This window comes from Corythoichthys intestinalis, chromosome 21 (assembly GCF_030265065.1).
Source record: "Corythoichthys intestinalis isolate RoL2023-P3 chromosome 21, ASM3026506v1, whole genome shotgun sequence".
NCBI classification, from domain to species: Eukaryota; Metazoa; Chordata; class Actinopteri; order Syngnathiformes; family Syngnathidae; genus Corythoichthys; species Corythoichthys intestinalis.
Window position 1 is genome coordinate 7,632,810 of NC_080415.1, and position 21,325 is coordinate 7,654,134.

The 21,325-nt window shown below is 37.2% G+C and overlaps 1 protein-coding gene across 1 annotated transcript in view; it reads right to left on the reverse strand.

Moving 5' to 3' along the window:
* The window catches only part of xrcc6 (X-ray repair complementing defective repair in Chinese hamster cells 6), a 32,960-nt gene extending 17,728 nt beyond the window's left edge, over window positions 1-15,232 (reverse strand). Inside the window, exons 1-5 of the mRNA XM_057826661.1 lie at window positions 15,133-15,232; window positions 14,750-14,831; window positions 14,558-14,667; window positions 3,784-3,925; window positions 2,814-3,065 (exon numbers count right to left, since the gene is read on the reverse strand). Of these exons, the coding sequence (XP_057682644.1) occupies window positions 2,814-3,065; window positions 3,784-3,925; window positions 14,558-14,667; window positions 14,750-14,822 (577 nt within the window). The 5' untranslated portion in view covers window positions 14,823-14,831; window positions 15,133-15,232. The remainder of the gene's footprint in view (window positions 1-2,813; window positions 3,066-3,783; window positions 3,926-14,557; window positions 14,668-14,749; window positions 14,832-15,132) is intronic.
* Window positions 15,233-21,325: the final 6,093 nt, after the last annotated feature.

Below are 21,325 nucleotides of genomic sequence, written 5' to 3' on the forward strand. Positions count from 1 at the left end.
GGATTAGGTATAATAATATATCGCTTAAAATAAGGCGGTTAAGCTTATTGTCAGCTAGCTATTTTATCCATGAAATCTGAGTGAAATATACTTGAAGTGCTGGCAGATAATTTCACTTATTTCCAATAGATTTACACTGAAAACAAGGGAATTCAACTAGTTTTAAGGAGGTGTGTTTTTGCAGTGCAGTAATGTTATATGTTAGGAATGGCTTACTTTTAAAGGCATTTTTGTGCAATTTAGCTATTTACTCTAAGTAATTGTTGCCAAAAGTTTACCATTACACAGACAATCTGTATTTAGATGTTGGAATTTACTACTTGTTCACATTTGATGTTGAAAAAAATGAGCAATAAATTATATTTTTGCACAGTAATATTTCTCTTGTGTATACTTTAAAATTTTACATAAATCTTTTAATAGAATTATCGTCTTGATATTATCAGTTGGAACGGGGAGGACATTATCGGTTGAAAAATGTATTATCACTAGTGCGGATGCTAACTGATACATGCTAATCGTTTGAGTGGATTGTTATTGCTGCATCAGCAGCTAGTTATCAACACAAATTTGAATTGCTGTTATTGAAGATAAAACTGATCAAATTTAATTTTTATTTGAGTTTCATTCTGCAAGTGTTGATGTCATTAGCAGCTGAATAAAGTCAGCAAACAACATGGATGTCTGACATCGTCATTTCGAAGCTACGCTCGCTGTCTAGCTAGGACTAAGCTTCAACGTCTTGGTGAGGACAGTACAGTGACGTATAATACATGATTTTAGATAGTTATTCTGAGATTAAGGGGGGTATTTAGGGGTATTTAAAGGGTTATTTCCAACTTGCGCAGAAATTTGGATTACGTCGCCAACAACAAAACTCGTTCGTAACCCGGGGGCGACCTGTATTTTTTAACCCTTACACTTAATGGGCACTCATTTAATTAATTCACGGCCAGTCCTCCCAGTTTAAATGAATTGAACTATCACCGTTAATGGGCAACAAGTTAAATACTACAACCCCTAGAAAAAAGTATGAAATCACCAGTCTCGGACGAGCACTCACTCAGACATTTTATTACGTAGAACAAACTCAGATAAAAAGCTTAAAAAAATAAGGAATTAGTTCAAAAGTGCAACTTTTTAGCATTCAGAAACACTAAGAGAAATGAATAAAAAACATTGTGGTGGTCAGTAAATGCTACTAACATAGAGCGAGTGCAGGGAAATAAATATAGAATCACTCCATTCTAAGGAAAAATATATGGAATAATGAGAAACAAATAACAATCAAAACACATCTCTAGTTTTTAGTTGCACCACCTCTGGCTTTTATGACAGCTTGCAGTCTCTGAGGCATGGACTTGATGAGTGACAGTCTTCGTCAATTTGGTGCCAACTCTCTTTGATTACAGTTGCCAGATCATCCTTGCAGGTCGGAGCCTTGCTGTGGACCATTTTTTTCAATTTCCACCACAGGTTTTCAATAGAGTTGAGATCAGGGCTATTTGAAGGCCATGTAATTGACTGGATGCGTCTTTCTCCAAGGTTTTAGCTCTGTGGCATGATGCATTGTCATCTTAGAAAATGATTTCATTATCCCCAAACATATTTTAAATTGAAGGGATAAGAAAGCTGTCAAAAATTTCAATGTAAACTTGTGCGTTTAATGAAGATTTAACCACAGCCACCTCACCAATGAATTTGCCTGACATGCAGCCCCATATCATCAAGGACTGAGGGAATTTTGATGTTTTCTTCGGGCAGTCATCTTTGTAAATCTCACTGGAACGGCACCAAACTAAAGTTCCAGCATCATCACCTTGTCCAATGCAGATTCTTGACTCATCACTGAAAATAACCTTCATCCAGTCATTCACAGTCCACGATTGCCTCCCCTTAGCACATTGCAGTCTTGTTCTTTTGTGTTTAAGTGTCAATGATGGTTTCCTTTTAGCTTTCCTGTATGAAAATCCCATTTCCTTTAGGCGATTTTGCAAAGTTCTGTCACATACCTTGTCACCAGCTTCCTCACATTTCTTCTTTATTTGTCTTGTTGTACATCTTCTGTTTTCAAGAAATATGGCCTTTAGTTGTCATGACGTTTGGATGTCTTCCTCGGTCTACCAGTACGCTTAACTTTAACAACCTTGCCATGCTGTGTGTACTTGGTCCAGATTTTTGATACAGCTGACTGAACAGCCCACATCTTTGGCAACCGTACATGTAGCGTTACCTTGTTCAAGAAGTTTGATGATAATCTTCTTGGTCTCAAGAGATTTCTCTCTTGTTGGAGCCATGATTCTTGTGAATCCACTTGGTCCAGCAGCCCTCCAAGGTGTGATAACTGCACTGTTTTTAACTGCTGACTAACGAGCAGATCTAATCTAAGGCAGGGGCCCAATTAATGAAAGGAAATTGACTGGGTGTGTCTATATTTTCTACTCAAAATGGAGTGATTCCATATTTTTGTCTTCAGAATGGAGTGATTCTATATTTATTTCCCTCCACTTGCTCTATAAAAGCAACATTTACAGACCACCACAATGATTTTTTATTCATTTCTTTTAGTATTTCTGAATGCTAAAGAGATTTCTTCAAGCTTTTTATCTGAGTTGGTTCTACATAATAAAATGTCTGAGTGAGTGCTCGTCCGAGAATGGTGATACCATACTTTTTGCTAGGGGTTGTACTTTAGTTTTAATATTGCAATATCTATTGCAATATATGGCAAACCCCCCAAAAGTCGCAATGTAAGTTTTTTCCAATATCGTTCAGCCCTAATTCCTAGCAAGCATTTCTAATTTGGGACCCACCAGTCTCTCTGAGGTCGCTGGCTTGAGTGCGAGCCTGTCGATCTTTGGCAGCGTCACCACCGTGCGGTTGGTCCCTGCAGGTGAAGATTAAGAGGCGCTTGCTCCCCAGACGTTGTTTGCAGTCTCGGTACAGGTTAGCGCAGCACCACAGGGCGTCGCACAGTGATGTCTCGTCACTGCCCATTGTCTCTGCCGCCAACAAGGCACCCTTGTCTCCCCGTAATGCGTCCACCTGCTGCACTCGCTTTGCACCTGTAGAAATGATCCATAAATAGAAGCATATTTGCTGACTGGTTTCAATGTTTATAAGTAGGGCTGTCAAACGATTCAAATTTTTAATCGAGTTAATCACAGCTTAAAAATTAATTAACCGTAATTAATCGCAATTCAAACCATCGATAAAATATGCCATATTTTTCTGTAAATTATTGTTGGAATTGAAAGATAAGACACAAGACGGATATATACATTCAACATACTGTACATAAGTACTGTATTTGTTTACTATAACAATAAATCAACAAGATGGCATTAACATTATTAACATTCTGTTAAAGCGATCCATGGATAGAAAGACTTGTAGTTCTTAAAAGATAAATGTTAGTAGAAGTTATAGAAATTTTATATTAAAATCCTTATTAATGTTTTCAATTTAATAAAATTTGTAAAATTTTCAATCAAAAAATAAACTAGTAGCTCGCCATTTTTTATGTCAATAATTACACAATGCTCATGGTGCTGAAACCCATAAAATCAGTCGCACCCAAGCGCCAGCAGAGGGCGACAAAACACCAAAAAAAACACAAGTAACAAGTGGACATGACACTGTACTGTCATTTTAATCTGTTTGAGCGGGGCATGTGCGTTAAATGCGTCAAATATTTTAACGTGATTAATTTAAAAAAATTAATTACCGCACGTAACGCGATAAGTTTGACAGCCCTATTTATAAGATGAAGTCATGTCTCACCAAGTTCACTCAGGTTGTGGTAGACGTACACATGCTTGAAAGAGTTGGTAGGGTCTTGACTCTGCTTGGTGCCGTAAAAAACCAACGCTACAAGGTCTCCCGGACTGTTAATGATCTTTGTGGTGTACACGCTGCGCACCACCTGAAAGAAATGAATGAATAAAAGGAATAACATTTTTAAAGTTGTGGTAAGGGATAACTCAATGGGTTATCGACATGCTTCCGGCAAGAATCGGTATTTCATTTAAAAAAGGTGTCATTGTTTAATAAAGGAACCAGAAATATTCCACTACAAAAGTGTCAACGGAACTTATTGGCTGCCATTGGCGGCACTGGACGTCCAATCCATTTAGACAGGGAGGGACGACAGTCAAAATGGCTTGGACGTTTAGCGCCGTCAATAACAATAAAATGTAAGCATTCACAGGGAGTCCTCCCAGTTTGGCTGAATTTGATGTCGATTGTTGTCAATGCCAGGCAACAATTTAATAAAATCACTCATTTATCTACAGAAATGTTTTTGTTCAATTGTCACCGAAAAGTGAATTAGTTTTACATGCCGTACCTGTTTATCAAATTAAAAAAAAAAAAAAAAAAAAAAAAAAAAAAAAGAACATATTTATTTTTCCATTTAGAAACACATAAATTTCATAGATTAATTTCCTGGCCAGTGTATCGATTACTGCAATGATTGATTAAATCAAGTAAATCAATTCGAAAAAAGCTTTGAACTAAATTTGGTTTAATTTTTAAAGTGTTGTATAGTTTTATTGATTTGAGAGGATAAACTGCCCTCTGATGGCAACAGTGAATATGCAGGCATGAAAATGGGTCAGGGGTTAAAAAGGTGAGAAGGGTGTGGAGGAAATATGTTCCGGTACACTGTGAAACCCAACAAAATATTGAGCTCTGTCGACCCACACGGTGTTTCAGCAGGGCCATGTAGAGACCGGTGGAGGGGCGGGTGCTCGTAGATCAAAATGCGCACATGAACAAGTACTTAATACACCTTAAAACAACATAATTTCAATTTTAACCAGCTTTAGATAATAATTGGCTGCAACTGTGACATACTTTAATCGGGAGGGGGCAACAGTGAATAGAAATCAACACTGTCATCAACACTTTCTGGCTGTGACTCAGTCAGTCTGCCTCTTTTCTTCCTTCAACCTCTGCATCAAAACTTCCTTCCTCAACTTGTTCATCTGAGAACAAACCACATCTGATGGTCACTGAGCCACCAATAGCACAGTTTTCTCAAAACTATCATTTCAATATTATCCATACTTAACAACTCTAGCACCTAATAATTAATAAAGCAATGGCATAAAATCTTATAGAAAAATAACATTGTAATTGTGTTTATAATTGTATTTTATACCCGACTATCCTTGCAAACTTATTCTTACCAAGTGTGCTATTCACCCAGTTGAAGAGGTATCCACTGCCTTTAGCTTCATCCAACTCTTTTTTTAATCGCTCAATCTCCTTTTTCTTACAAGGCATATCTATATAATGAAATATAAATCTTAAAAAAATAAATAAATAAAACCAGACTCCCCAGTGCTTTTATTTTTAAAGCTTTTTGAATTTCTTTCTCTCTCAATAACTATGGAGGTGAATTTGTGTCTTTATTATTCAATCAAAAAACAAAGTTGCTGCAATCAAAAACAAAGTTGCTTCAATCAAAATATATATTTTTAATCCCAAAAAAGTCACTTCAATTAAAAAAAAACAAAAAAACATGTTTTTCATTGCAAAAATAAATTTGAGACAAAAAAAGCATTTGAAAACTATTTTTCTTGATTGAAACAACTTTTTCCATTGATGTAATGTTGTTTTGCATTTGGGCTACATTTTGGCTAGGACATTTGTTAAGTTGCTTAAAAAAAAAAAAAAAATTAAATCATAGAAAAAGTTTGCACACGTGTCTATCATCGTTTAACAAAGTGAGCAGCCTCAGAGGGTTTGAGTAGACTCACTATGAAGCATTTAATAAAGCCAAGCATTTTCTTACTATTCTTGTTTAAAAAAGTAACATGTTTAAAACTTATCACAATTCTAACATTTTGAAGTGCTTAAAAAACATTTATAAACGAAACTTTGGGGGAAAAGTGAAAAAACATGCCTTATATATGTATCTTTTTTCACATTGTAAAATCTGAATAAATACTTTGAACACGCACAAAAAAATTGAGGGGGGGGGGGGGCGCGCTACTTCGCGGTTTTTACTTATTGCGGCGGGTTCTGGTCCCCATTAACCGTGAAAAACGAGGGATCACTGTATTTCTGAAAAGAATCATTCCCACCACTCGTCGGGCCGGTGCTGTGCCGACACCGGCCGTCAGCTCAAGTCCCAGCCGAAAATAATGCGTCTAAGGCGGACGACGGGAGCGATGCGATGCGATGCGAGGCGACCCCTCAATCCGAGAGCATGCCGCTTAATTTGACTCAACAGTGAGTTTCTTCGTTTATATTACCGCTAAATACACAAGTTTGACGCCAATTTAACGGGAGCTACTTTTTCACGGGAGATTTGGCTAGCTCTGGCAGTGTTCAACGCAAGCCGCAACGAACGGCAGTAACTTTATTATATTGCAAAATATGAAAACGATTGAAACCATTATTCACCAAATTCAATCTGCTGCCAAATACAGGCAAGTGTGTATGCTGCGCTATGGTCTGCCCCGGTGTGGATAAGGCCTGCTTTTTGTTTTCGCAGCTTTGCAATGCAACCAAAGGCTCTCCAAGCAGTCCATGTACACGTAAAGAGTGCGCGATTGGAATAATGAAACGCAGTTTGTGCCGATGATTGGTTCTCGTCAGCGAAGCATCTAGAAGGATTTGCTGACTGTCCAAATGTCACTTTTTAAAAGGACCGATTTCTGAATTGCTCAGTTTACGTACTAAGTTAATCACATGATGATAATAATAATTAATTAAATAAAATCTCCCTACCCCCCCACCCCCCAAAAAGAATTTCTCCTCGGATCTACGCAATTCACGTAGGTCAGCCTTTTTTACTTCAAAACGGCGAATTTCGCCGAAAGGTGAGAGATTTTCATGCCTGAATATGACAACTCGTCTAACGTGGCTAAATCCAGCTGCTGCGGACAATAAAGCTGTACAATTTAGTTTAAGCTAATATGTTTGATATGAATTCTTAATATAGTTTAGAGGTATAATTAATAGGGCTGTCAAACGATTAAAAATGTTATCGAGTTAATTACATCTTAAAAATCAATTAATCGTAATTAATCGCAATTCAAACCATCTATAAAACATGCCATATTTTTATGTAAATTATTGTTGGAATGGAAAGATAAGACAAAAGACGGATATATACATTCAACATACTGTACATAAGTACTGTATTTGTTTACTATAACAATAAATCAACAAGATGGCATTAACATTATTAACATTCTGTTAAAGCGATCCATGGATAGAAAGACTTGTAGTTCTTAAAAGATAAATGTTAGTAGAAGTTATAGAAATTTTATATTAAAACCCCTCTTAATGTTTTCATTTTAATAAAATTTGTAAAATTTTCAAACAAAAAATAAACTAGTAGCTCGCCATTGATGATGTCAATAATTACACAACGCTCATGGTGCTGAAACCCATAAAATCAGTCGCACCCAAGCGCCAGCAGAGGGCGACAAAACACCAAAAAACACAAGTAACAAATGGACATGACACTGTGCTTTCATTTTAATCTGTTTGACCGGGGCATGTTCGTTAAATGCGTCAAATATTTTAATGTGATTAATGTAAAAAATTAATTACCGCCCGCTAACGTGATAATTTTGACAGCCCTAATAATTAAAATTTCTTTTGTGGAAATATGTATTTGAACCATTTGCTAAGAGACTAATTAGACATCTAAATGCCAATTGTTTTATGTTAAGTGTTTTTTTGTTGTTGAAATAGGTGTTATTTTATTCGTAGCTGTACATGTTTGTGTTAGTTTAATAATAATAATAATAAAAAAAAACAATGGAATATGGAAAAAGTAAAAGAAGTAAAGAACTTCAAAGAACCACAAATTATCCTGTTTGCTGTCTGTCTAGTTCAAAAACTTCACATTCGTAGTGAGGACAGAACAAGTGTATTAAAATGACTTAAACTTAAATCATTTGGCAAAAGACAGCACACATAAAACGTAGCAAATCAATAAATACTTGTTCTTTAGTACATTGCCATGGTTTTCAGAAAATATTCTTTCATTGTACTTACATCCTCATTTATTTTTTAATTCTGTTTTACGTTAAGGAATTTGGACTTATTTTTAAATGCATTTGTTGCTCTCCTGAAATGAATGCAATTCCGTAGAGTCTGCAAAAACACTCAGGTATTTTATTTTCTTGTTTGCATTTAATGTTTTTTCAGAATGCAATCTTGGCGCCAATAAATTGCAGGCCAAAATAAATGTTATTGTAAGTAGGGCTGTCACAAACGACTAATTTCCTCCCGATTAGTCAGCCGACTATTTTTACGATTAGTCGACTAATCTACTAATTTTTTTTTTCCTTTTTTTTTTTTAACTTCTCTAATAATTAAATTTTTGTTGAAGCTTATTAATTCACCAAAAACATTTTGGAACACCTAAATTCTTTATTAACATACAAATAAATAACAAATATCAATAATAAATCACAAACAATAAGGTCAAATGCTGCTGGCATTAACTAGTGCGAAACAAATGTAAACGGAAACACTGAGACTTCACCTCTTTAACAGGAGTCAAAACAATTCTTACTCTTTTTGTGGTATGTCATTGTCTATATTGTTCGAAATGTTAAAATGAATTACAATGTCCCAGACAACCATTTTCAGAATACTTTGTGTGAGTTCAGATGCTTTTTCTGGTGTGCATTCCGCATTTTGGGAGGAGGGCAAAAACTGTTCAACTTTTGTTTGTTTTAACCTGAAAATAGATAAAGTAGAGGATACACTGGAAATATTACCACAATTATTTTGAATGAGAGGCACACATACTCACAGTAACAAAAATTATATAGTATTAATTTATTTATTTAAATATAGTATACTACTATATGTATATACACAATGATACTTTATAATATAAAGCAACTAAAATTAGTAGTCATGGATTACAGTAAGCAGGCCAGTGCTGTTTCCATATATATTTTTATTATGTATATACAGGATATATGTATATACAGTGGGGAGAACAAGTACAGTGCCTTGCAAAAGTATTCGGCTCCCTTGAACCTTGCAACCTTTCGCCACATTTCAGGCTTCAAACATAAAGATATAAAATTTTAATTTTTTGTCAAGAATCAACAACAAGTGGGACACAATCGTGAAGTGGAACAAAATTTATTGGATAATTTAAACTTTTTTAACAAATAAAAAACTGAAAAGTGGGGCGTGCAATATTATTCGGCCCCCTTGCGTTAATACTTTGTAGCGCCACCTTTTGCTCCAATTACAGCTGCAAGTCGCTTGGGGTATGTTTCTATCAGTTTTGCACATCGAGAGACTGACATTCTTGCCCATTCTTCCTTGCAAAACAGCTCGAGCTCAGTGAGGTTGGATGGAGAGTTTGTGAACAGCAGTCTTCAGCACTTTCCACAGATTCTCGATTGGATTCAGGTCTGGACTTTGACTTGGCCATTCTAACACCTGGATACGTTTATTTTTGAACCATTCCATTGTAGATTTGGCTTTATGTTTTGGATCCTTGTCCTGTTGGAAGATAAATCTCTGTCCCAGTCTCAGGTCTTGTGCAGATACCAACAGGTTTTCTTCCAGAATGTTCCTGTATTTGGCTGCATCCATCTCCCCGTCAATTTTAACCATCTTCTCTGTCCCTGCTGAAGAAAAGCAGGCCCAAACCATGATGCTGCCACCACCATGTTTGACAGTGGGGATGGTGTGTTCAGGGTGATGAGCTGTGTTGCTTTTACGCCAAACATATCGTTTTGCATTGTGGCCAAAAAGTTCAATTTTGGTTTCATCTGACCAGAGCACCTGGTGTGTTCCTTGGTTTTCATAATGCTCTCTGCACTTTAAACAGAACCCTGAGACTATCACAGAGCAGGTGCATTTATACGGAGACTTGATTACACACAGGTGGATTCTATTTATCATCATCGGTCATTTAGGACAACATTGGATCATTCAGAGATCCTCACTGAACTTCTGGAGTGAGTTTGCTGCACTGAAAGTAAAGGGGCCGAATAATATTGTACGCCCCACTTTTCAGTTTTTTATTTGTTAAAAAAGTTTAAATTATCTAATAAATGTTGTTCCACTTCACGATTGTGTCCCACTTGTTGTTGACTCTTGACAAAAAAATTAAATTTCATATCTTTATGTTTGAAGCCTGAAACGTGGCGAAAGGTTGCAAGATTCAAGGGGGTCGAATACTTTTGCAAGGCACTGTATTTGATACACAAAACCCATTGGCAGTAGAGGTGTGCAAAATTTCCGATTCTTAGATTATTCGCGATTTGGCCGTGGAATATTCGAGAACGATTCACAAACATCCAAATTCCGATTATTGAAATATGCCAAGTAAAGCGGAAGTACAACACACTCAGCGCGCCGCGCGGACTTCGGGACGGAACGGAGCGGGAGTAGCTAAACATTATGCTTCTCATTAACCGGCCCCTCGGGTAATGCCAACGCTCAACTCACGGCTCTAGCTCAACTCATGCCAAGAGATAAAAAAACACAACAACATACCTGACTGCTGCCGAAAAGCTGCTACAAGTACAGCTAAGCTACATAATGTTACGGTAGATATCATTTATATAGGACTGGATGGATTATAGACTCGGTAGCGGTAGCAGCACATCTGCAAAAAGCGAGATGCGGGCGTTGGTAAACGGCCGCCATCTTAAAGCAGTAAACTTCCCTGCAATGCTGTTGTAGCGAACCTTCCAAGCAAACCTAATTAACTTTTTATCTAAAATACTCCTAAATCGGTAAAATATTGACTTGAATCTATCTTTAAAATAGTTTTAAAACTTTCACATGTCAAAAGTAGACAAAAGGGAAATTATGGAATAACGGGAGCCATTTTAACAACTTTAACGGTTGATTCACAACATTAAATTAATTGAATGTAGTTTAAAGCTGCTGATACAGAATGGGGACTGGAGTTTTTTTATTTAATGTTATTTTTGTATATTTGTTTACTGCTATATGTTAACTTGATACTGAAATAGTAGTTTGGTTTAGCCTGAGAGTATTTTTGAACAATTTTGGAACTAATGTACAAAACTTTATTTTATTAAAAAAAAAAAAAAAAAAAAAAAAGGAGGGGGGTGCATCAATAATCGTTTTATAATCGAATCGGAGCCTCTGAATCGTAATCGAATCGTTAGGTGCCCAAAGATTCCCAGCTCTAATTGGCAATGTATCAAATACTTGCTCTCCCCACTGTATTTTCCCCAAGAGGGAGCTTCCATACTTCCATGGTCCAAATAAATTTAATTATAATTTTTTAAAAATTATATAATATATATATTAATTATTTTATTAAATAAAAATGCACGTTGATACGATGCACATAAAGGTAACTTCCATTAAAAAAAAAAAATCTTTAGAAAGTTGTATGGACTTACAATCCGCTAGCTTGTTGTTTCCCGTTGTCTTCGAAAATCATACTTGGGTGACGGCGCTTCAAGTGTTCGTTCATAGCCGACATGCTACCGTGGTATGTGAGCTCAGTTTAGCAAAGAGAACACAGAGTGGCACCCTCCATATTTTGCTTGAAATAATTCCAGGCTCTGGCTATTCTGGTCCGCTTTTTTGGCTTTATGCCACTTTCACGTGTCACCAATTCTGCCCTTTTTGGTAATTGGCGGGGTTTTCAACTCTTCGCCGTAGTGAATAGTGAACCGGCAATTCACATGGCTCGTTGTCGTCGGTTCGTCCGATTTCCTCCTCAGGAAGGCGGCGGCATGCATAAAAACACCCAGAGGCGTCGGATGGCTCATTATGGATACTTTTATTGACCAAAACAAAAACGAGAGGAATGCAGCCACTGAACTCCGCGCTACCCGCACGCTTTCCCAACTCACCAATCTCGCGCCCTCTCTCTTGCTCGTCCACTTTCTTCCTCTTTGCTCAATCTGACAACGCCGGTAACATTGAAATAACAGCGGCCCCCTTGGGGGTGCTAGTAACAACCGCTTGCATCGCGAGCGCCCGCCATTCTAAACTTTATCCGCATGTATTTTTTTTTTAAAACCCGTCATTACCCGTCGACGGTATGTTTTGCCCGTCGACAACGTCGACTAGTCGGGACAGCTCTAATTGTAAGCATAAACACTTGTTTTAACGTCTCCTAAAATTATTCTGCAAAGCATTAAATGTTTGCTATCTGATTACTCGATCAACCGAACTTATGAAATCGACAGATTAATTGATTACCTATATAATTGATAGCTGCAGCCCTAGTATCGATAATTGTTGTATCGCCATATCTAGTGCTGCAACGATTAATCGATTAACTAGAGTAATTTGATTAGAAAAACACCCTGAATCAAATTCTGCTGCATCGAGGATTTATTTAATTAGAGTGGCGAGTAATGGTATGTTTTAAAAGTGTTCGCATTTAGTTTTTTCATTTGGGAGGATACACTGCCCTCTAGTGGCAACAGTAAATATGACATAACTCTTCGAACATGGCTGAATCCAGCTGGACCCAGTTAAGACCAACACAAGCAATTTTTTTGTTTGAGCTGATATGTTGGTTTATACATTCATTATTTAGTTTAGAAGTACAGTATATTTAGCATTTTTAGTGGGAATGTGTGTGTGAACGATTTGTTAAGAGCATTTAAAAAAAAAGGGTTTATAGCATTTAAGCAAGCGGACTTTTGATTTGCAGGTTAGCCAGTTGTTCTTTTGTTGTACTTCGATTCTCATTTATTATCATTATTATTTATTTTTTTATGCCATTTGAGGCTAAGCTCAGGTATTTTATTTCATTGTTAAATGCATTTATTGCTATTGTGACATGAAAGTGCAATTCTGCATAGCAAAACGTTCAGAATTTTTTTTGTATTCGCATTTAATGCTCTTTTGAAAGTGCAATCTTAGCAAGCCTTGGCTTTACATCCCCTAAAACTTAGTCTGCAACGCATTAAATGTTCCTAATCCGATTACTCGAACTAACTAATTGATTGATTAATTGATTACGTAAAGAAACACTTGGTCATTTTTCAGTTTTGGTCGATTTCAGCGACGCCACTGGACAAAAGCGGTAGTGTTTTGCCTTAAGGAAGACTGCGTTTCCCATGAGGACCAGCGTACACTCGCAAAGTATCGTAAAATGATCAATCAATCAAAAATCAATCTCCCGGTTACCTGCAGATGGATTAACCAACATTTGTTTCCAGTGGCTGTATGAAGGATGAATAGTAATAAGGTAATGAATCCAGTTTTGGCTAAACAATAGCATATGACGGTTAGCAACCGTATCGCTTAGCGTGGCTCCCCTCTCCACAACACCCAAACTCATCAGCGCTGACGAGTTCAGTGACAGGGGCGAGTGAAAGCCGGCTTTTTTTCCTACTCAGACAAAACTTTTTGTCTCTTTGTGATCTGCTATCTTTGCAGAATTGGCGCGAAAGCGTTCGCATCGACTTCAGTCTTTATAATGAATGGTGAAAGGGGGCCGTATGACGTAAATCAGTCAGCACATTTGTAGTTTTTTTTTTTTTTTGTGTGGTAGGGTTCCTGTCACCCTCCTCAAAGTTAATTAGTGCCGGTGAAAGCGATACAGACCCCCTCAAGATATAAAAGAGGTGTCATTCAACTAGTTGTCAGTCGACATATTATCACAAATGTTAATGATAATGACAATATCTTATAAAGCAGGGGTATCCAAACTTTTTGCAAAGGGGGCCAGATTGGGTGTGGCAAAAATGTGGGGGGCCAACCTTGGCTGACGTCCTTTACGTAGAACAATATATTTAAGCAAATTTTAGCAAGCCATTCTGTGTGTCACATTCGCTTTATTATTATTTTATAATTTCAACAATCTCGCAACTCGCCTTTGTGGCGTTCTCTTTCGACTCTCGGGCTCTTGCGAAATACTGCTGCTGTGAAGTTAAACTAGCTTAAAGTTAATTCAATTTCTCGCTGTCTATCTTCCCTATAATCTTGTCGTACATGTCAGCGTGTCTTGTTTGGTAATATCGCCTCACATTGAACTCAATAGCGACTGTCTCTTTGCAAATAAGGCAGACACAGTTGTTGCGTATTTTAGTGAAGAAATAGTCCAATTTCCATCTATCCTTGAAGTGTCGGCCGTCGCAGTCAACTTTCTTTTTTTTTGTTAATTGTCGCCATTTTAGAAAATTGGAAGGGTCACACGGGGTAATGTTGCTTAGAGTGCTGCTGCCTTTTAGTGGGTAAATGAGGAGCAGCATTTAGTGTGTAAGCTACTTCATATGCTGGTAGCAGTACTACTGACCAATTTATTAAGTCTGTGTGCGGGCCAGACGTTATTGATTTTATGACAGAAGCTGGGGGCCGGATGAAATTTGACCACGGGTCGCATTTGGCCCCCGGACTGGACTTTGGACATATCTGTTATAAAGGTTGAAAAGTTACCTAGTGTTGCTTTAAATAAACGATAGCCTCAGGCCTAGCCATATTGTCAGATAATTCTCCCGAGCCTTGTATCAAATATAGTATCTTCTCGTGAGGCAAGGTTCCCACCCCTAGTTGAGGTTGATATTCTGTATCTGCATGATGAAAACATTGTGTAAGATGTATTACTTACCTGCATGGTCATATCAAAATTAGACGGCGCCCCATCTTCTCCCTTGATGAACATTTCCTTTGAGGCATCCACCAAGAAAACAATACAGTCTCGCCCTGTGACTTTAAAATCTGCCGATAAAGAAAATAGTCAAAAATTTAAAGCTAACACGCATGTAAAAAAAAAAACCTGCGAAAGTTGCATTCAGGACACCTTGTGGTTGTTCTCCCTCCTCCTGTGCTTCATCGTCATCCTCATTCCGGAAGTAAGCGTTCCACTCTGCCATTGTTGATGTCTGACACATGTTAAAAGTCAACCCCAGAATCACTTAGTCATAACGTTACTGATTTCGGCTTTGCCCTAAAGTCTTGACTATAGTTAATCGCACAATTCAATCCAAAATCAATGAAGTGATGTTGAGTCGATGGATGAATGAAGTTTGTAATTCACAAAGTGTGCTAGTTTAGCTTCTGGTGAGACAACAATTATTTATTCGCTATTAGGCAAGGCTGTGGACGGATTTAATAATCTGATTCGCATTGGAAATATCTTTGCGCAAACAAAAGTACAAGACAGTCAAAGTACAAGATACTTACCGAAATCCTAGTAGAGTTTTGGAGAACTGAGTCGTTCAACTATCATAGATTAGGCTGACTCCGGGCCGATGCTCCCGCCTCAGCGTCTATTGGTAAAAAATATTGTCCATCCTAGAAATTGACGAATCAAATATTAGTAGGCGGGGTTATGTCCCGGAAGAAATTTTTGGGTTGTGTTAAAATTATGCTACGTACATTGGTACATCATTTGACGAGGTAGAATTTATTTCAAACTCTTATTAATTCAGAAGCGTGTTTTGAAATCAATTAGTTTTAATCATTTTGATGCTATAATCACTAATTAACATTACATCTGTTACGTAGGTATGGAACCATGTGACACTAGTTACAAATTTACAACAGGTTTACGAGTATCCTAATAAACTGTTTTAATTGACGCTTTTGGTCAAACTGTTTTAATTGACGCTTTTGGTCACAGTGAAAAACTCGCTTCATGAAAAAGCCAAATATGAAAAACTACTTTTCCTTAAAATTACATTCAAACCCTTGCCCCTCTTAATCCTAACCATCAGCATGATAAAATCGTACATATATTTAATTTCAATTACATATATATTTTAATTATAAAATGTTTGTTTATTGAATACGAATACTGCATTGTATTATATACTAAAATGAGGTTCCTGCAATATTAGATTCAGCCACAAGATGCCACTGTAATCTTAATCATTGTTCCCTCATAGGTCAAAGGTTAATTCTTGGCAAGAGCTTTTTCTTGGGAAGCTTGCGTCGTCTGTCAAGGTACTGGAGCTGTCGAAATATATGCAAATACACTGAAAGTATGAACAAATCTTATATTGTAACTTTTATTAAGCTGTCTTACAATGAGTTCTCATTTGGAACTGTAACACTATATAAATTTCCACAAAATAGGATATGTTGTTCTCTTCGGAAAGACCCAGAAAATCTGTGACGCATACAGACAAACAAACCTCACAGTAGTTTTTCAATCTTTAATGGTTCTCATCTTTAAAAAGCCATATAGGTTAATGTACAGTTTCTTTTACTGCTGCTTCATTTTTCTTGGACAATTACTACTTGTCTTTGCTACATTAGCTCTCACCTGTACATATTGCGTTTACTTTGCTATCACTGTTGTAGTTATACTGTTATAATTGTATCACATTTCCATAATTGCCGTGGCTCTTGAAGTTATAGTTTTAGATGTTGCAAAAACTGGGGCACAAATTCCCTCTGTGCTTTTAAAAAACTATTTGTTTTCCAATTTCCATAATGCACGCCTTCACTGTCACTACTGCAGATCTTAACGCTAAAAAAACCCTCAACTGTTTGGACAAACAGTCCACTCTGCGGTTATTTTTTTGTGTGTGCCCATTTTAAATTCTGCCACGCCATTTATGTCATAAAATGTAGAAACCACTCGTATAATGTGACATACAATACAGATGGCCTATTACTAAACCACCTCCATTGCGCAGTAATAAAGCGCACATTTATGCTGGCGCGCTCCATGTGTCATGTTTCATTTAACTGTACAAAATAGTAAATTTAGTTTGACCTTGACATCAACTATCATCAATTCTTAGAAACAAAATACTACAGAAAGCCCTTTTACAACTAATTGTGTACAAAATTTACAAAGCTTCACATTGGATTTACAGAGAAAAGAGGTCTTCACAAAACATTACACAAAAAATACAAAAAAATTGTACTTAGAGCAGTTATTGCGTGAACAAAATGTATCATTGAAGATGCTTAACACCATAAGTCTGATTTGATAAACAGTTATGGCATGTAAAACAAGTTCTGTCAATACCAGTGGTTCCTTAACTACCCAAATGAAAATGCATGAAGTAAACCAGTGTTATGTATTTAGTTTTTGGGTGAATTTGGCACGTTTACATAATAGAACACGTACTCGCAGAACTGTCAAACTACTTGTATGCATCTTACTTCCATGTCCAATTGGAACCATAATTTTTCTAGAACAGAAATGCTGTGAAACCTCCTGGGAGCAACAGTCAGTCATTGACAGAGGTGGGTAGAGTAGCCAAAAAGTTTACTCAAATAAGAGTAGCGTTACTTCAAAATAATATTACTCAAGTAAAAGTAGTCATCCAAAAAAATTGACTCAACTTCAAGTAAAAAACGTATTCGGTGGAATAAGTACCTTAATTTTCAGACTATAAACTGCTACATTTTCCCTTCATTTTCAGTCCTGCTGTTTATATTCCTGTGCGGTTTATTTGTTGATTCATTTGGGTTAACAGGTAACACTTTATTTGACATCGGCATCATAAGACTGTCATAAGACCGTCATAATTATCACATGACACTACCTTGGCTATTACTGAATGATTATGACGGATGTCATTAAGTGTCATCTGGCAAATTATGTCACTAACTCTATTTATGTCCGGCTCAAATCTTTTACGTCCATTTAAAAGTGAGATAATTTGCCAGATAACATTAAATGACATGTGTTATAAGCATTCATTAATGCTCATGACAGTGTCATGTCATAATTATGATTACCTAATGACAGTCTTATAGCGCCACTGTCAAATAAAGTGTTACCAAATACCATAATTAGCAATTAACGTAACAACTGGAACATGAATTTTACATTGTTATTTACATCTGTAGCGCTGCAATGCATGCTAGGAGGCATGTTGGACAACAACCGTGTTGACAACAGGTGGCAGCAGAGTTGGACAACAACAGTGTTGACAACAGGTGGCAGCAGAGGTTGACTGTCTCCCCTCAAGGGAGCAGTGATGGCCAAATGAAGCTTTTTGAAGCAATGAAGCTATGCAGGCAATTTGTTCAAAGCCTAATGGTGGTTCATTTGCCACTGTCAAATGAAGTGTTACAAGTTAATATATTTTGGTGAAAATATCCCTTAACAGTCCAATGCGGCTTATCTATGAGCAAATGCCGTTTTCCTGTCAAATTTAGTGGGTGGCAGAAATTACGGTACTCAAGTAATGAGTAACTGCTTACAATTTCTGATCTTTTTTCCCCAGCGTAACGTCATTTATATGAACTGTTGTTATTATACTGTACTATAACCTATTACATGACCATGTTATGCCAAAAGAATACACAGAATCCTTAAATTCCATCTACCCAAATCTACAGAAATGAAACATAACCCGTTCAAAGAGCATGAGTGCCCTCTAGTAGAAAAAACATATTTTTTACCCTGAAATTTAAACGACCATATCTCCGGTTTTCCGTGGTCTAGCTATTGGTGACAAATAAGAACTAGGAGAGAAGTTGAAATCTGTGCTTTTGAGTCATGTTGACGGCAGCGCTCTATATCAAATACAGTGGTACCTCTACATACGAAGTTAATTTGTTCCAGGACCTTATTTGTAAATAGAAATGGTTGTATGTCGAGCAGAATTTTCCCATAAGAATACATTATAATTCCATTAATTCATTTCACAGGCCGAAAACCAACACTAAATCCCTAATAAATGCTGCTGGTACCATTGCAAATAGCAATTACACGAAGCAAAACAAATAAATCATGAATAAACAGTGTAATAATAATATAATAATAGTAATGATAATAATAATAATACCTGTAATAGTGTAACCAGTCGTGTTCTAATACGGCGGATGAGTTTTGCATGGTGTACCTGAACGCACCGTGTGGGTGACTTGCCAGAGAGAGGGACTTTTTACTTTCACTTTGTTCAGCTGCGGTGGACAGTAGGTATGTTGTGTTGCACAAGTACCGGTACTCAAATAAATGATTAAAAACCCTCACGAAGCTGGCGATTTTTTGGCGATGTTACCACTATAATAGTTGTCAACTTATTAAGACTGGTGAACAGAGGTCGAAGGAGGACCATCGGGATCGTAGACATTCTACGGCCGTATTTTCGAGTCGGTTTACGAACGCACGCAACACGCTCATATTTTCCTATCATTTCCATCTTCATTTCAATGGTAAGCCTCATCTTTTTCCATTTGTCACCACCTGCACTAACATTCTTGGAACCCATGTTGATTTCTCTCAAGAAAACCCGCTGTGCGTCCATCTTGCGGGAACACAAAGATACTGCGGCGCTGTCATAAATCGTCATATTTCGAGCATGTCGTCGGATGTAGAAACAAAGGGCGAGTCAAATTTTACATCATGATGATGACGTGGCGACGAGGAGCTAAAAACGTGTCATGGAAGACTAAAACGAGACAAATGCCAGTTTTTGTCTGACGAGAAGAGACAAGAACAAGATGAAAATTCGCCATAGTTTCCGTCGTAAGTTCACAATGTGCAGTGGTGCAGGAGGTGGGTTGTTGGGGGTGCAGCACCCCCTGGTGTTGGGGAGAAAAAAGTGTTTTGGTTGATTTCTGTGTTTTTAAAAAAATAAAAATAAAAAAAAACATATTGAAGCAATACCATATTTAACTTTGGGGATTAAATATATATGGCGGAAAACACTCAGGTGACTTGAAGTTCCGCTCTGAGACCCCCAATTTGGCCAAATTTTAAAATTGTCCTACTGTATATGCATGTGTGATACATTATTGGAAAGCTTAAAATCTCAATTTTCTGGGGGAAGAACAATTTTGAACAGGAGGGCATTTTGAAAAAACATTTTTTTTTTAAACAGCAAAACCCTGACTGGAGGTGAGAGCACACGAGAGCAGAATTAAAGACGCCACGATTTTAGCGAGATATTATCGCGAACTTACCTCTTTTCGATCCAAGAACTCATTGTAACATGTATCAACGAGTGTCAAGACACAGTGTAAATGGCCGAATTGGCATGGCCAGAGCCCCATTTTTTGGGGATTTCATGGGTGAAACATGGTAATATAACAAGGGTCGCGATGCAGAAATCGCAGACGTCAAGGAGTGGTCGAGATTTTCTTTTTTATATATTTACCCTTTTAAACATTTTTTTTTTCAATATTTCTTTGTTTGGATCGATTATTTATCATCTAACATATCGGGGAAAATGCGGCAGTAACAAAAAAAGTAGAATTAAGCGATAGTTATGAGGTAGATATCCGTGACTTTTTTACAGACACCATTTTTTCATTGTGACGTTATTTGTTTAAAAGTTTAAAATATGCGAGTGAATAATTTTTTTAAGTAGTTTTTTTTTTTTAAAACGAAATATTAGACATCAATTAATGATTCTAAGCTCTAAATGACACATTTTGGATAATAAATATAATTACTTATCTTCTTTTTATGACTGGCTTGAAACATAAGCGGTTGCACGACATCTGTAAACGGGGGTTTCCAGGGTGAAAGGGACAAATTAAAAATAGTTCGGGGGCTTAATGCGCCATGAATGTGCTATGGCAGCATATAGGCATATTGTTCTATCAAACACAACTGTTCTTTTGGCTTAAAATACAGCAGTTTATTTTATAGAGGTTTGAAAGAGCAGAAACTGCTTTTTCAGTCATGTCTGTTTTCCGTTATATGTTGATTTTTTGTTGTTGTTGTGTTAATAACATGGTGACCACTTGACACCTGGCTTGCTACCAAGACAGGTTGGATAAGGCGCTATTGGAACAGAAAAGTTAACTGTTGGCAGAGGAGGTCTTAACAGACAGTCTTTGTAGTAGCTTAGTAGTAGTACGTAAACTATCCAGCATGCATCACAAATTTGGACCGAAACTGTTTTTGGATGGTAAAAACAAAATAAGATCCTCAGCACCCCCTGCTGTGAGTGACTACCAGCGCCCCTGCCAAAGTGTGACATTTTCTCACCAAAAAGTTACTCATGTAAATGTAACGGAGTAAATGTAATGCATTACTACCCACCTATCCTTCCTGAGAGCCTCTACACCACCCTACGTACCACGTCCCACCTCCTGTCTGCCGCTATCTCATATAATTTCAGAGTTCTTCTTCCTCTGAGCTAAATTGCTTAAATGTCACAAAACCCTTACTTTTTGTAGCACATTTCTTTGTTAAAAGCACAATTCTGAACACCTTTCTGTGCAGTTCCTGAGCTTCGCCAACAAATCAGATCAACTGTTGCTCGTCTTCCACAGCTTGTGGTTCTCATGGTGTCTTTTGCTATCCAGGCTTCAGTAGTGTTTAAAGCTCCAGGCTTGGAAATGCCTACACATATTTCTCTACAATGCTGCCCGAAGGCTGAAAAAATGACACGGGAGTGTCCTCGCAGGTCCACACACACCAACGTATGACCTAGTCTGTTCAGTAGTGAGAAAC